This window comes from Callospermophilus lateralis, chromosome 1, assembly GCF_048772815.1.
Source record: "Callospermophilus lateralis isolate mCalLat2 chromosome 1, mCalLat2.hap1, whole genome shotgun sequence".
NCBI lineage: Eukaryota > Metazoa > Chordata > Mammalia > Rodentia > Sciuridae > Callospermophilus > Callospermophilus lateralis.
In genome coordinates, this window is record NC_135305.1 from 223,809,505 (window position 1) to 223,824,326 (window position 14,822).

General features: G+C 63.1%; 1 protein-coding gene across 1 annotated transcript; it reads left to right on the forward strand.

The window, feature by feature from the left end:
- Positions 1-1,468: 1,468 nt before the first annotated feature.
- On the forward strand, positions 1,469-12,475 carry Klf16 (KLF transcription factor 16). Its single transcript, XM_076872411.2, has 2 exons — positions 1,469-2,021; positions 10,205-12,475. Exons 1-2 carry the CDS (start codon positions 1,571-1,573, stop codon positions 10,504-10,506), a joined length of 753 nt encoding a protein of 250 aa, XP_076728526.1. The 5' UTR covers positions 1,469-1,570; the 3' UTR covers positions 10,507-12,475.
- The last annotated feature ends 2,347 nt before the right edge of the window (positions 12,476-14,822 follow it).

Genomic DNA, 14,822 nt, shown 5'->3' on the forward strand with positions numbered 1-14,822 from the left:
AGATAACAGAAGGGCTTAGCCAAGCCTGGTGGCTAGCTGGGGGGTGATGGGACAGGATGGACACAGACCCAAGATGGGGCCAGGGTCGCAGTCCACCCCTTGCTTAGGGCAGCAACTCTGAGACCCGACAGCAGTGGATCTGGCTCTAGGAGGCGGTTATTACCTCCTGGAGGGCCCCGCGGCCACTGCACGGCCTCCACCGCCCTGCGGGAGTTAGGAAGGGGCGGGAGTCTGCTGGCTGACTTCCGCGCGCCCGCCCGCCCGCCCGCGCCCGCGGCCTGCACGTTTGGGGGACCATGCTCATCCGTGTCCCCAGCGTCCTCACTGCTACGTAACTGGCCTGGACGTCCTTGGGAGTTTCCAGGGGCCTCCATCAGCTGACCTGTTTTCCCGACCCAGTCACTGGGTTCTTAGCCCAGGGCCAGGAAGCGACGCCTGGGACCCTTGTGCGAGGATCCTTGCTGTGGCAACTCGACCCCGGCCTGCCCTTCGCGGCCTCGCCCGCCTTCTCTTTTCTTCTCCCTACTGTGGTCCTCCCCAGTCTCAGGGGGCCGCGCACGAGTAACTCCCAAACCCAGGGCGCAAAACAGGAACCAACACACGCAGGGTCGGCCGGGCTCCCCACCTCGCGGACTCTGCCACGCGACACCTGGTGCCCCGGCAGGGGAAGGCCTGCGGGGCGCTGGGAACAGCGAATGGAGGACTTCAGAGAACTGGGAGACAGGAGACCGGGAGCGTGGTCAAAGCCCGGCTCCTGGACCGGGGAGCGGGGGAAGGGTCGCGCACGTGGCCTGGGGGCGGAGCTGGCTGCTTCCGCACCCCCACCGCGGCCACGTGCGGACCGGAGCCCTCCCCATCGCGAACGGGGGCGCGCCCAGGACGAAGGTGGAAGTGTCCGGGGAGGGGGCAGGCTCCCGCCGGCCGCGCGCCTCGGCGTGGGGTGGGCGCGCCCGCCAGGAGGCGGGGCGCGCTCCGGGAGGAGGCGTGGTACGCCCCGGGAGGAGGGGTGTTCCGACTTGGGGCGGGGCGCGCTCCGGGGAGAGGGGCGTGCCGGGGTGCGGGCGGGGTTCGCCAGCTTCGCTTCCCGGTGTGGGGAGGGGGTTCTCCGGGAAGGGCACGGGACGTGAGCCTGGACAGGGCGGGGCTCCCCGGTCTCGTGCCCTAGGATGGAGAGGGCGCCCTCGAGGCTGGAGACCCAGGCGATCTCCTGCGCAGGAGTGGGCGCACCGAGGGGGCGGGCTTCTCTGACCTGAGCCCCGCCCCCAGAGCCCGCGCGCGGCTCCTAGGGCGGTGGAGGGCGCGCCCGGCGGGGGGCGTGGCCGTGTCGCCCCGAGGGGGCGTCCTCCGGGCGGGGCGGGCCTCGGCCGCCCCCGCGGGCTCCGGTGCGTCAGGGCGCGTCAGGCGGGGCGGGGCGGGCCGAGCGCGGGCGGCGGCGGCGGCGGCGCGCGCCGAGCCTCCTCCTCCTCCTCCTCCGCCTCCTGCACTCGAGCAGCCGCTACCGGCAGGACGGGCTCAGCTCCGGCCGCCTCCGCTCAGCCCGCTGCGCCTGCACCGCACATCCTTGCCCGGCATGTCGGCGGCCGTGGCGTGCGTTGATTATTTCGCCGCCGACGTGCTCATGGCCATCTCCTCCGGCGCCGTGGTACACCGCGGGCGGCCCGGCCCCGAGGGCGCGGGCCCGGCTGTCGGCCTAGATGTGCGCGCGGCGCGCCGGGAGGCCGCCCCGCCCGGGACCCCGGGGCCGCCGCCTCCGCCCGCCGCGGGCCCCGGAGCTGGCGGTGCCGCGGCGCCCCACCTGCTGGCCGCCAGCATCCTGGCCGATCTGCGCGGCGGGCCTGGAGCCGCCCCGGGGGGTGGCTCGCCCGCCTCCTCGTCTTCAGCCGCCTCTTCCCCGTCCTCGGGCCGCGCCCCCGGCGTCGCGCCGGCCGCCGCCGCCAAGAGCCACCGCTGTCCCTTCCCGGGCTGCGCCAAAGCCTACTACAAGTCCTCGCACTTAAAGTCGCACCTGCGGACACACACAGGTGAGCGCGGACACGATCCCCGGCCTCGCGGGGGTGGCCTCCCAAGCCCCCTCCCCCGCCGGGACCCCGAAACTGCGTGGCGCGTGGGGGGCGGGGAGGGGGGCGCGCCCGGGCCGTCGCCGCGCCGCCGGGAGGGCGTGGCCTCGGTGGGTGGGGCCCGCGGGGGGCGTGGCGGCCACGCGGTCGGGCTGCGAGCTGAGGGCGGTGGCGGGGCTCCGGCAGAGCGGGGCGCCGGCGCGGCGGGGTCAGCGGACGCGATCGCTCTCCGCCTGACCGTCCCTGGGTCTCGTTTCAAGTTCCTTTCTGTCTTGCGTCCTGATGTGGGTGGAGGGCAGGTGGCTGGAGCATCCGGTTCCGAGGTTCTTCTCGGTTCTCCCCCTCCCCCAGCCTCAGTTTCCTTATCTGTGAAGAGGGAGGAGGATCCGGGTCTCTGCCTCCTGGGTGGCCGCGCGGATTCTCCCACGAGGGCGGCTAAGTTTCTGGCTCCGGGCCCGGGTGGGGGTGCCTGGCACATTTTCTTTCCTCCGGTCTCTATTTTTTCGAGGTGGAGGGCGCGTCGGGAGTGCGGGTTGGGGCCTGAGCCTCGAGCAGAGAGGCGTGGAGAGGGGATCCCACCACTTTTCGTCAGCGTGTTGCCCATTTCGTGAGGCATCCCCCGAAGGTGCGCGGGGTCGAAGCGCAAAGCAGTCCAGCCCTGGGCGTCTGGAGAATCCGCATACTATCTGCGCCCTGGTCATCTTTTCACTGCCAGCCCTTCTCCGGGACCCCACCGGGCTGGCGGTTTGGAGTAGGCGATGGAAGGTGGGCCTTCGTGGCCCTCTGGGGTCTGGCCGTTGGCGTGTTCACTCCTTCAGAAAGTATAGGGGAAGCAAAGGTGGTGATGTGGGGCTGCATTTGGATGGAGCATCCATCCTATCTGTCTCTTAGCAGGTGATTTATCTGCTCTGGATTGGGTAAAGGATGCCGGGCTGCCTCCTGAGGGTCATTGTGGGGATCCCTTAGGGGTACTGGCACCCAGAGGGGACTTGTTCCACAGCCTCTCAGGGAAGGAACAGAGTTGGCCAGGGCCTTGCAGCAGAGGTGGTCCTGGAGATGGCTCTGCAGGCAAGCCCCAGACACATTGCAGGGTCTCCAATACCAAATGCAGGGACTAAGCTTCCACCCTCGGGTTGTGAGGAGCTGGACTTGGAGGCTGGAGAGGAGGAGGGAGTAGGGTAGTGGGTACGGAAAGTGCCTGTTTTCTGCATTTCCCCCATTTCTGTTTCGTCCTCATAGCCTGGGGCCAGGACACCCTGCCCACCTTGGAGCCTAGCAGGACAGAATATAGGGTGGACTCTACATTTAATGCCAGAGGTCTCCACCTTTTGCTGAGAGGTTCCAGGGTGTGTTGGGCATGCATTTCTGCAGGAGACATTTGGGGAGGAGCTGTGAAAGTGGCAAGGGAACTTTGGGGGCAGAAAAGGAGATGCCTGCAGGCCCGGGCTGAGCTGAAGAGTGCCTTGGCTGCTTGCTAGTGGGTTTGCTGTTCTGACCTGTTGGGTGAGGTGGACCCTGTGGGGGCAGGTGGACCCTGGGGGAACCCTGCCTTCTCCACTCACGGCTGCACACCCCCTCCTGTCCTGCTCCAGAACCTCAGTGTTTCCTGATGGTGTGGCTCTGAGTACTAGTGTCCTGGCTTGGTTTGTTTTTTTCTGGGCCATCTTTCTTCCTGGGTTGGTTCAAAGGGGAGGCCAGGCCACCTCCCACTGTGGCACCCAAGGGATGCGTCTAGAAGCTCTGAGGCGATGGCAGCGTCTGTCCCTGAGCCTGGCTCTGGAGTGTCAGCATGGTCATCCTATGTGGAATGAGAAACAGGGAAGAAGTGAGGCCTGAAGGCGAGTTGGGATGCCGGCATGCAGGTGGACATTTTACTACAGCACTGTGTCTCCTCTGCATGTTGGGGAGGGCAGGGTGCCCTCCTGGGGTGGATCCCGAGTCCCTGCCCCCAACCACAAAGCCCCCTTTATAATAAACGTTTGGTGGCTAGGAGGACAGTCCTGGCCCCAGGCATCTCTGATTTACTTTCTAGTGGGTTGGACATTTGCGGCCTGGACGACTCCTCATTCACTGTCTCTTCCGCTCCCAGGACCACAGTGGGGTTAGCGTCCAAGGGCCACTTTTAATGGAAAGGGCTTTGGTTTCTGTAGTCCTCAAGGGAGGTCAAGGCAACTGTTAGGTCCGCTTGGGAAGCCAGGAAGGCCTACTCGGTCCTAAGGCCAGCTGCTGTCTGTAGGGCTGTGGTCTGGGAGAATCCTGTCCTTACCCAACTCTGCCTGGGGACTTTCTCCCGCATTAAGGGGACAGCAGTCTGGCTTAGCTCTCAGGGCAGAAAGAAGGGCAGTGTGAAGTTTTGTGTCCCCAGCAGCTTTGCCACATTTGACCCTGGGCTGAGGGGAGCCAGGAGGAGCAGTAGGATCTTTTTCTCAGAAGAGTACCACCTGGTCTGTGGGTAGAGCCTGGACCACAGGCCCCTGTGCCCACAGCTCTTAGCCCTGTGGAGTGCCCCTGTGTGGGGCGGGGAAGGACTTTGGAAGCTGTGGGAGATGTTGATGCCGTTGCTGTGGATACCTAGAGTGAGCTAGGGATGGGGTGGGGGCAGGGTGGAAGGAGAGGCGTGCTGTGGACTCCTTGCTCTTGGAACATCCTCCATGCCCAGAAGTCCCCTGGCCCTGGCCCGCAGTGCCCAGTACAGTCAGCAGTGTGCCTCGGGGGTGTCTGGCCCCTTTCCAGCCGAGGAGCTCAGACCTGAAAGAGGTCCCCTCTGGGCACTGCAGCCTGCTGAGCAGTGTCCCTGGCTTCCGCCCATTCCACGCCAGGAGCATCCCAGTTGTGGCAACTACTAGTGTCCCTGGAGGGGTTTGCAGGGTCACCCCCTGTTGCACTCTTCTCTAAGGTCCCAATTTACCTAAGTCTGAAAGGTATCACTGAGTGTCTGCTGTGTGCCAAGGCTGTGCAAGGCCCTGGGGGACAAAACTGGTCCCTGTCCTAACCATTGAGCTCCCTTCCCAGCCCTTTTCATTCTTTATTTTTATTTTAAGATAGAGTCTTGCTAATTTGTCCAGTCTGGCCTTGAACTTGTGATCCTCCAGCTTCAGCCTCCTGAACTGGTAGGATGACAGGTGTGTGCTGCCAGGCGAGCTTGTCCCAGGACTTGTGAAACCTCGCGGAGGGAGGGAGAGCTTTGCTGCTGTGGAGAACAAGGCTTCCCAGAGGAGCGGGTTTCAGACCTGCACCTGGCCTGGGTGGGTGGGGCAGGAGGCTGGATTTCCCCCGTGGGAGGAGTGGGCTGGGCCTGGGCATGGATTTTGAGGTGGGGAGGTGCAGGGCAGGCAAGGTGAAGGGCTGTCTGATCCCAAGGACGGGGCTGGGGAGGCAGGCTTGGCTTGGCAGAGGAAAATCCGTTTATGGAGAAGGGATTAGGGTAGAAAGGGCTGAGGGTGGAGCAGGTCTGGGAGGGAGGGTGGGAGGTGGCCAACCTGCCAGTCGGGGTGGGGAGGATGGGGTGCAGGGGGAGGCTAGGGTGACCTCAGTTTTCTGATAGGGAAGCCCGAGGTGTCAGCAGGGTGTGACATTGCCCCAGGAGGAGGCACTGGGGATGGGGGCCTAGGAAGAAAGCAGCCCGACCCGCAGGCAGAGCTGGGAGTGCCCACAGGGGCAGACTGGCAGTTCTGGGAGGGGGTGTCCCAGGCCCAGGGGCACTGAGGTGCACCTCCATTGGGTGCCCAGAGACTGCCTCCCCCACTCTGCAGGCTCCCCAGCTGGTGGGAGGAACAGGGCCCCCCAACTTTGTGGGGGATGATAACTATCCCCCACCCAGACTGCCTGATAAAAGTGGCCCAGATGGGCTGGGAGTTGGTGAGTGATACCAGCCAAGGCTGGCCTCCTCAGTTTGGGGGCTGGACGCCTGGGTAGGGAGCCTCGCAGGGGTGTGTCCCCCTCGCCCTCAGGCCCCAAGATCCCCAAGAGGAAAGTACCAGTCTGAGTGTGAAGTGGCCACACAGGCTGGGTGGTCTAGGAGGGACAAGGGGCCTTGGGTTGTTGGTGGACCTTGTGTCTTTAAGTAAATGGAGGGGTGTGTGAAGTAACGGAGAGGATGAGCACGTTGGTGCCTTGCTCTCCTGGCGTCCTGAGCTTGGTCCTCTAGGACTGCACAGGCCCCATGCTGGGTCCTGCTGAGGACTCAGCAGTGCACACAGCACCCGGCCCTTGGCTCACAGTGGGGTGTCTAGATACAAGAAGGCTCAGGACAGAAAAGCTGACAAAGGGCACAGGAGGTGGGGGCCACCAGTAGTCAGGGGACCCTCTGCGCACAGCCCAGGTGGAGACCTCGATGCTCACTCTTGAGTTAGGGCTGAGCAGCTGGTGGAGCTGGCTGCCACAGCAGCTGCTGCAGGGCTGGGCAGAGCCAGTGGGCTCTGGGGATTCTGAAGGTGGTGGGTTTGCTGGCAGGTGGCATGTGGGGAAGTGAGGGAGTGAGGACCCCAGGGATGTGTCTGCTGATGTTTTGGGCAGGAACAGCACAGTGATTCCAAAGAGGAAGCTTGTGACATGGTGGGAAGCTTTGGCTCTGGAGGTCGAGGGCCGCAGCGGTGGAATGGGTAGGGTGATCAGGGACCAGATGGTGTTCAAGACCGTGGGGCAGGTGGTACCACCCCACAGGCTGGCCTTGGTTTTCCAGCCTTTCTGCCAGGGCTCCCAGACTCTCCTTTGGATTCTGTGGGACCTCTTCAGGGCCACCTCCTTTAGGAAGCCTCTGCCCCTCCCTGGGTGTGTGTAAAGGTCCTCCTCCACCCACTACTATCTGCTGCGGTGGAGTGCCCTTGTCCCTTCCCTGTGTCCCTCCCCCATGGTGGGCACAGCTGGCCATGCCCCCTTTCTACTAGCAGTCTCAGGTGAGGTTTCCCTGGCTGATCCAGATCCCTTGCTCCTCGCCCTGAGCCCCAGCCAGACTGACACCCCCAGGCCCTTCCGCAGGCAGCTCAGGGGCTGGCCCAGGTTTTCCGGGTGCCCTGGCCTCCGCGCCTCCGTTTGTCTGAAGGCTAGCGCTCTCCCAGCTGAGCTGTTTTGGCAGGGTGGCAGGTTGGCCTCCCGTTTTCCTGACCCTGCATGGCACCAGGCAGCCCTGCTGTCCTGAGCTCACCCTTCCTGCCAGAGTCAGAGGGTCAAGTCCACCTTGGCTCCGCCCACAGTGCCTTTCCTGCGTGGTCCCCACCCACCACATCCTCCTGTGGCCACCTTCCAGTCAGGTAGCCCGTAGTAGCCAGGTGGCTGTACTTGGAGTTCTGGTGGACTCAGCTCTGGGCCATCCCCATCTGTCCCCCAAAATTAACCCCCGAGAAAGGATGGTAAGATTGGGCCAGGCCTGTTGCGGGCCGTGTGCCCGACGCTGCGCACCCCCATACCTCCGCCCACGTGCGCACGTGTGTCCTCGCCACCCAGCATGGGGCTGCGGAGGGGACCCTAGCCCGGCCCGCTCCCTGGCGGGAGCAGGACCACGTGAGCGGGGCCAGCTGGGGCTGCTGATGTCCCAGCCGCCACCGAGCAGCTACGTGCGGCAGCTGTGTTCCCAGCGGCAGCGGGCGGCGGGCGGCGGGCGGCGGGCGCTGGCACCACTCGCCGTCTCACAACCTGCTGGTTGCAAAGTGGAACTGGGGGTGGAGAGGGGCCATTGGGGGGCGGGACCTGCCTTGCGGCCCCGAATGGGGAAGTGAGCCGCTCTCCCCTCTCCCCTATGGCCCTCCCTGCTGCTCCCTGCAAGATGGCGACGGGTCGGCTTACCTCCAGGAAGGAGTGTGGCCCCTTCCTCTCTTGGTCTTTGCCAAAGCCATCACCCACAGCCCATAACCAGACAACCCCTCCGGAGACTGTGACCCTTAGGAGCTGTCAGATCTGCCCCGTGGGGACTGGGGGGTGGAGCTTCTTTCCGGGCTGTGTAGGGCTTCTGGGTTCTATTGAGAGAGAGGCGTGGGTTATGGGGGGCACCCCCCAGGGAGTTGGGGATCTGGTGGTCTTGGGGAACAATTGCTCCCTACCTCCAGCTCCTATCCCACAGCTGCTTGGGGTCACAGCCTTCTGGGACCTTTGGCTCCGCCAGAGGTGAGCATGACCCCGCGGTACCTGGTAAGAAGCGTCCCTGAAGGGTGTCTGCTGGCTTTGACCCAGTGGTCTGTCTGCAGGGGTGTGGGTGTGTAGCAGGGAGGAGGATGGCTGGAGGAGGGAGGTTTTCTTTGGCGCCTTCCTGGTGGGGTGATGGCAGGTGCTTCTTGGCAGCCCAGCCCCTACCATTTCTCCACCTCTTCCTCAGTCCTCTCCCCTAGAGCAGCCCTTGAGGTGCTTAGACCAGAGATGTACCATGTCATCCGCGTGACCCTCCTGCTGGTTCCCAGTCACCTCTGTATCCCCCCATACCTGGCTCTGTCTGGGGGCTTTTCCTTGTCCCTGGCTGAAGGACCCCTTTCTGTGGATTTCTGCACCTCTTTCTTTCCCAGCGTCTCCCAACTGGTGGGCATGTTCCCTCATCCTGGACCGATGCAGTCCCCACTCCAGGACTGCCACCCTGGCTGTGAAGTCCTTTCCCTAAGGCTAGACCTCAGTGTCACCAGGGCGCCTGGTGCTTCATCTCCCTTTTTCCCACTTGGGGCTTGATCCAGTGTCACATGGGCCTCACATATTTGAAGATTCCCACGCAAACATGCCCAGCTCTTTCCCTGTGCACCCTACCCTTCAAAACCCTGAGCAGCCAGGCACGCCAGCACACACCTGTCATCCCAGCCACCCAGGAGGCTACTGCAGGGGAACTTGGGCGACTTGGCCAGAGCCTGTCCTTAGCAGTGGGGGTTGGGTGCTGGAGCTCAGTGGTGCAGGAGAGCACACAGGAACCCCAGCCTTCTGGGTGCCCTGCGCGTAGCCAAGCGGGCATTCTTTGGGTGTGTCAGAGCTGGTCCAAGGCCCTTGGGGTCTGGATGGACCCTGAATCTCAGTGGCACTGGCTTGTCCCTCCCCAGTCCTTGGAGGTCCCTGTGTGCTGGGTGCTGAAGGCCGGGTTACACGGGGTGTTGGTGGGCCCAGTTCTGGAAAAAGTGGAGGGACAGCGCGGCCTGGCCCCTGGTCCCAGGTTCCAGGAAGGATGGGCGAGGCTGGCCAAGTGGTGGGCGGGATTTGCAGAGGAAGTGCCTGCCCCTGCCCAGCACCATCTGTCTTTCAGGGGACAGGCGGGCAGGCCAGCTGCAGCCCTGCCCCTTCCCAGAGGCCCCGCCCTTGGGCGCTGGGCCCTTATCTACCTGGTGACCATGCTAGCTGGTCATTCTCTGAGAGCTTGATCCAGGCTACCCCGCCAGCCTGGCTTCTACCCTGTGTCAGGGGCTCTGGAGACTGAGGCTGAGACAGAGGCCTCTGTGACGGCAGAGCCTGATTGTTGGAGGCTACAGGTGGCTCTGGGAGTGCGTGGTGGGTGGGGCTCTTCACATGTTCTTGGTCCAGGGAGGGGACACAGTAGTCAGTGCAGGGGCTTCCGGGTGGGAACTTGCCCAAACTGCACCCTTCTTTGCGACCAGATGGCCATTTGAAAGAGGAGGGGCTTGGTTGGGGTCTCTGACCCCTGGGAGGCTCTGGAATATCCCACAGGAGGGTGGACTGGGGGTTGGGGGTAGAATCATCCAGGGAGGGAGTGGAGTGGCTCATTTGTATTTGGAGCCACTCCCCAAACCAACTTGCTGGTTCCAAGTCGGAAGAAAACCTAAAACTAGGTGACCTTTGATCCTTCCTAAGGATGTTGTCTCATCTTGGGAGGGGAGGAACAGCAGACCTGGGGACACTGTATCCTCGGGTGTCTCCAGGTTCTGGTACCATTCTTTATAGGAGTTTCTAGGACCTAAAGAAGGAAGGGGTTCGTGGCGGGTTCCTGATGGACCCCGGGGTGGGTGGGGTGACTTTAGTGCTGTCTTGTTTTCTTCCTTTTGGTGGTGCTGGGGATGGAACCCAGGCCCTGGCATGTGCCAGGCTCTGCCACTGAGCTGAGCCCCATTTGCCCATTGCATCTGAACACAGCCTCTTGGAGAAGGGGCTGAGAAATGCCGGGCTGGTTGCACCTTTGAGTTTGTGGAAGCCTCCTGCCTCCCTCTGACTGCTCTCTGCCCTCTGTCCAGGTGAACGCCCCTTTGCCTGTGACTGGCCCGGCTGTGACAAGAAGTTTGCCCGCTCCGATGAGCTGGCCCGCCACCACCGGACACACACAGGTGAGAAGCGCTTCCCCTGCCCCCTGTGTACCAAGCGCTTCACCCGTAGCGACCACCTGACCAAGCACGCCCGCCGCCACCCTGGCTTCCGCCCGGAGCTTCTCCGTCGCCCAGGCACCCGCAGCACCTCGCCCAGCAACTCGCTGCCCTGCAGCCTGGCCAGCAGCCCTGCGCCCAGCCCGGCACCCAGCCCAGCCCCTGCAGGCCTGTAGAGCCCTTGCTCACACGCCCTGGGCGTGGGCCCCCTGCTAGGCCTCGGCTTGGACACCAGCAACGGGAGGACATGTCTGCCCTCTGGGCCCACGTGGGGAACAACCCAGAGCCCCATGCCCACTCCAGCAGACCCTGAAGATGCCCCCTGCTCACCTCAAGAAAGCAAGGAGGGGCCTGAGACTGGACCTGGGTCGGCCTTGGAGTTGGCCCTGGACAGTGTCTGTATATAGCCATGATTGTCAACTGTCTTCCCGTCTGTTCTGCAGGGGCCCCAGGTGGGCAGCCCGCAGGCCCTCCCCCACCCCCACGCCCTCTGTCTTGCCCCAGTGGTGGTGGTTGAGAGGCTGGGCGGGCCCAGGGGAGCGCTTCCCCTGCCCAGGGCTTGTACCAGGGGCTGAGGGGATGGCCACTCTCTCTAGGTTGGGATGAAGTGTGCACAGAGCCATAGACGGACCAGGGGTTCCCTTGAACTCCTGCCTGTCCCTATCCCCACCCTACCGAAAGCCATTGGAGACGTTCAGGGAAATGGGGGTGCAGCCTGGCCACCCCCAACTCGGTTACTCAATCTCAGGTGTCCATAGGTTCTGCCCATGGGAGGGGCAGCCTAGCACCTAGGCCCCAGGGAGGGGGAGGTGTTGGGGTTTCCACAGGGACCCAGGCCCTGCCCGGGGTAGGGAAGGAACCGGGGTTCCCCGAGGAGAGTGGCAGCGTGGGGTGTGTGTGCTGGTTATTTATGCCCGCTGTCTGCTGGCTAGCCCCCTCCCCGGTGTGTGTGTGAGAGTCTGGGGAGGCTGGTGCTGTGGGCCAGCCTCTTTGCTTCCACTGGGGTAGGGCCCTGGCTTTGGCCTTTGTGGCACTGTGTGACAGACAATCTTGTACAGGACCCTGCTGGCCACTGGGCAGATGCCAGCGGTCCCTGCCCTGCAGGTGGGCTATTGCCCAGTGGAGCTCTCGGGCTCTACCGACCCTGGGCTTTCTGCCCTCATGTCCCTTTTGCTCTTGGGTGCCTGGCAGGAGTGGCCCCTGGGCTCGGACACTAGAGGCAGGAGGCCCCGCTATTCAGCCTGCGGGGATAGCTCGTTTTTTTTGGACCGGATAGAATATTTTTTCAGGCCCCAATCCCTTTCTTGTTTGGCCCCGTGGGTGGTCCAATGTCCTCAGGGGTTGTGAGTGGGGTGGGTAGGATAACCTGCCAGGCAGAGCCTCTCCAGGGTCTCCCCAGTGTGGTTTGGATTTCCTTTTGGAAGAAGGACCCAGGACCTCCATGCTGGAGTGGAGAGGGATCCAGGGTCCTGCCCAGACCTAGAAAGGGTCTGCCTGTCCTGAGGCGCTGCAGGAATTTGGCACGCCCACTTGCTCAGAACCTTCCAGTCCCCTGACTGGGGGCTTTGGGGTTTGGATGACTCTGGCTTCTTCCTGGCTCCAACTCCAGGCCAGACGCAGCGGAAGGCAGGGGTGGTGGGAGGCAGGGTACCATGCCCTTCTGGAGCTGGGCTCGGAGGGTCTACCCGGTGCAGCCTGCACCCCAGTCCTTCCCAGGGTCCTTGCAGGCTAGGTGCATCTGTTTGCACACCCTCCTCCAGTGTCAGATGCCTTAGTCCCTGGGGTGGGGTGGGGGGGCTGGGACTCCTTTTTCCTTGTGTCAGATGTGTCTTGCTTGGTACCAGCTCCCCCGGGGCCTGTCCTCTGCCGGGGTGGGACTCAGGACCCAGGAACCTGGGAAGTCCTCTGAAGCCATGGCCCCTCTCTGGTATTTAGAGGCAGAGACTGCAGCCTGCTCTCCCGCTACCCCGACCCCGGGAGCTAGCGGTCTCTGGGACCCAGTTCCAGCCATTTCAGTGTGGCCTCTGAAGGGGACGCAGGGGGGGAGCCCCAAGGGACTTGTGCTTTCCGTGGGCGGCGCCCCTCCTCCACCCGGCCTGGCCTCATCCTTGTATTTAATGAATTAAAGCCATTTTTTAAACCCTGTCCCGAGTCTTCTGTGGTTTGTTCCCTTGGAGGGACCCCTGCTGGGGGCCCTCTGAGGCTTTCTGCCCAGCCCCCGGGGAAGCTGAGGCAGGGCTGGTGCGGGGTTTGGTGGTGGTCTGGCAATGCGGCTCCCCGCGGCCCTGAGGCCCAGGGAGGGGGCCTGCTGCAGTGCGCACTGCGCCGTCACCCACGCCTCGTGCAGCTGCGCCCCCCGCCCGCAGCCGGGTTACCTAGCAACGGAGCACGGTGACTCTATGCCCGCCCGGGGCGTCAGCAGCCTGCCCCCTTCCCCTTCCGGCTCTGGAGGGGCGGTGAGGGCCTGCGCTGCACCCCAACGCGTAGGCGAGACGCTCCTCCCCGGAAGGCCCCTCAGGAGCGCCCCACTTCCCCATCCGTGCCCCCCCTAGGTTCCTGGGGCCCGGTCCTGCCGCTCAGGTACTGAGCGCCTGCTGTTTGCCAGCTTCCCACTGGGAAGTGGGGGTGGGTGCCGGGCTTAGTGCCCCCGTGGGCATTGAGCAGCGGCCGGTGGGAGCTTGAGCCCCTCCCGGGGAAGAGACTGGGGATCTCAGAGCCCTGGCCTCCCCCGCGCACCTGCCCTCTTCTAAGAGTCCCGCCCAGGCAAGGCGCTGGCCCGCCACCTGGTGACCATCCTTGGTACTGCGCAGCTGGCGTCCACTTGCCTTAACTCTTCTGCAGGGTCCTGCCTTGGTACCGGGGGTCCCGCCCGCTGCGCCGTCTCTTTGCTTTTATGGAGGACAGCGGCCCTGAAGGACGGCCTCCCCTGGCTGCTACTCACTCGTCCCCAGTGCTGCACACAGCCCGGACCTCGCAGCCCTCCAGCTCCTGCTGGACCTCTCTTAGGGGCTGGGCTCCTGGAGCCAGGGCTGCACGCCTGGCTTTGCTCTTCAGCTCTCGCCGGGCTTTGGACCCTCCACGTGGCCCAGAAACACCACCATTCCTTCTTTTTTTTTTATAGTTGGAGATGGACAGAATGCCTTTACTTTTTACTTGCTTATTTTATGTGGTGCTAAGGATCGAACCCAGTGCCTCACACATGCTAGGCACACACTCTGCCACAGAGCTACGGGCTTTGAGTGGCCTCTGGACCCCTGGCCCACGTGGGTGACCCCTCCTACCCCCATCTCCTGTATACTCCATTCCCGCTCACCTGACTGCTTCCAGGCCCAACCCATGCTTGTCCACCCTCACTCCCTGACCAGCCCCAGCCTGGTCCTTCCCTCAACCCCACACATACAAGTATCCCCCGCTTCGCCTTTGGCCGTCCCTGCCGTGTCCCCCACTGTGTTGTCTGTGGCAATCCCATGTTCACACCTGTGGGCCTTCTGGACTGGCCTTTCTTTTTTCTTTTCGTCTTCTGTGGTGCTGGGGGTGAAACCCAGGTCCCTGCATGTGCTACATAAGTGCTTCATCAGTGAGCTGCACCCCAGCCCCCATTTTTAAAAAACCCTTTTTAATTGTCCATGGACCTCTCTTTTATGTATTTATGTGTGGTGCTGAGAGTTGAACCCTGTGCCTCACATGCCAGGACCCCAGCCCCTTTGTTTGTTTTGGTTGAGCCGCATCCTGCCCTCTTTCAGAGTCAGCGTCTCACTGAGCTGCTTAGTGCCTGGCTTTGAACTTGTGATCCTCTGGCCTCAGCCTTCCAAGCCGCTAGGATTACAGGCCTGCACCCCCACCCCCAGCACCCCGCCCCCACCCCCACCCTTTATTTTGAGACAGGGTCTTGCTGAGTTGCCCAGATTGGCCTCAAACTTGTGATCCTCCAGACTCAGTCTCCTGAGTCCTGTAATGACAGGTGTGTGCCACCGCACCCGCCTGGACTCACCTCTTGTTACTGCCCACATCCAGTCCACTTTGAAGTCTCCCCTGTGCTCTATCTTCAAAATATATTTGGAGCTTGATCCCTAGCACCAAAACCCCACAAAATATACTCAGAATCCATCACTTTTTCCCATTTTTTCTTTGTGGTACTGGGAATTGAACCCAGGGCCTCGTATATACCGGGCAAGTCCTCTCCCACTGAGACACACCCCAACTCCTCTCCCCACTTTTAGGGATTCATCCCATCTGGTCCCAGCATTCCTCACCTAGACCAGAGTTAGCACCTCTGCCCAAGTTCTGTGGTGCCTCCAGTGTGTCCTTCCCACAGTAGCCACCAGAGGGCCGGTGAGCACCCAGGTGAGGTCCTCCTGTGCCTTCAACCTGCCCTGGTAATGGCCTCCGGTGGAGTCCCCCCATGGTGCACCAGGCCCGCACGACCTGCCTCAGCCTCTCCCTGCCTCCCCTCCTCCCTTCCTAATCTTTGCTGCCTTTGCTGCAGCACAAG